Source organism: Octodon degus, unplaced genomic scaffold (genome assembly GCF_000260255.1).
Source record: "Octodon degus isolate 3935 unplaced genomic scaffold, OctDeg1.0 scaffold00122, whole genome shotgun sequence".
Lineage (NCBI taxonomy): Eukaryota > Metazoa > Chordata > Mammalia > Rodentia > Octodontidae > Octodon > Octodon degus.
In genome coordinates, this window is record NW_004524698.1 from 897,119 (window position 1) to 898,626 (window position 1,508).

At 42.4% G+C, this 1,508-nt stretch overlaps 1 protein-coding gene across 1 annotated transcript in view; it reads left to right on the top strand.

Annotated features, from left to right (window-relative positions):
- Positions 1 to 1,508, top strand: part of Naa16 (N(alpha)-acetyltransferase 16, NatA auxiliary subunit) — a 250,544-nt gene that overhangs the window by 64,399 nt on the left and 184,637 nt on the right. Inside the window, 2 exon segments of the mRNA XM_004640322.1 lie at positions 20 to 87; positions 451 to 552. Coding sequence (XP_004640379.1) covers positions 20 to 87; positions 451 to 552 — 170 coding nt within the window.

Below are 1,508 nucleotides of genomic sequence, written 5' to 3' on the forward strand. Positions count from 1 at the left end.
TATTATTATTGGAGATCAGATCCCTGTTGTCCATGCTGGGCTTGAACTTGGGCTCCATTGATCTCTACCACATCTCTCAAGCAGCTGGTACTACTGGGGATGGAATGGGGTCCAGCTCAAGGTTTGATCCTTTTTATATAGCAAGAGTAATGCTGAAAGAATTTTGGGATTTAAAACTTGGACTGAGGATAACTGTTTCTAAGGGACCTTTATTTTTCTATGTAAAATCATTCTAAGAATTGTTTGTATTGGGGGGCCTGCCCCTTAGCTCAGTTGTTTAAGTGCCTGCTTAAGCAAAGGCAGTCAGGATCAGGATACTGTGGTTCGATCCCCAGAACCTCATGCCTTACCAGATCTGCCCTTAAGGCATCCTGAGCCAGCCAAAAAGAAAAAAAAAAAAAAAAAAGAATTGTTTGTATTGATTGTAACAAAATACACCTTTATTTCTAGGTGAAAAATTTAGAGAACTAACAGATAAGTTCCTGAGGGCAAACTTCAGTAAAGGCTACCCACCCTTGTTTGGTACCATATGGTACCAGGAATCAATCTCAGGTCCTTGAACTTGCCAGGCAGGTGCTTAGACCACCGAGCTATCTCCCCAGCCTCCTCGTAGGGTTTTTAAATTTGATATATTATAAGAAATTTGTATTTAAATAATTCATGATTCAGTACCTATTTTTAATAGTATGATTGTGAATTTTTCTGTTTGTCAACAGAATACAAAATACTAGTTTTAACAAATAGGCTAGCTACATTTTAATAAATACATGCTTAGCTAGCTCTGAAATAGAATACTTTTTGATTTTTATAATTGAAAAATATGCATTGAAATCTTGATTTTAGACTAGAAGGATAATTAAAAGTTAGTAGCAATATTTATACTTTCATTTCCAAGCATTGCTGCTGACAGTATATTCTATAGGGAGATTTTTTGATTTTAGAGACAGGGTCTCACTATGTAGTGCAGACTGGCCTCAAACTCATAGAAATCCTTCTGTCTCAGCTTCCAGAATGCTAGAGTGACATGCATGTGCTGCCATATCCAGCTATCATCAGATTTTGAAAGTTACTATTGGATAAAGAAAAAAAAAATTAGTTAAACCTTCAGTTAAAACTTTAATTAAGAGACGAACGAGGCCATGGGATCCTGAACAGACCCAGAGCGCAGGCCCCGCGATTGAGTGAGACGACCTGGGGCCCTCCGGATCCTGAACAGACTCAGAGTGCAGGCCCTGCGAGGGAGTGAGATGACCCGGGGCCCTCCAGATCCTGAACAGACCCAGAGCGCAGGCCTGGTGAGTGAGTGAGACAATGCAGGGCCCGCGGGATCCTGAAAAGACCCAGAGCACAGGCCCGGTGAGTGAGTGAGACAACCCGGGCCCGCTAGATCCTCATTCAACCCAGGCTGCAGGCCCAGCAGGGAACCCTTCAGCAGAACTCCCTGCAAAGAGGCTAGAGGCAAGACCCACCCAGCTGATTCAGGAGCAGAACATCTTGCCAGAGAGACA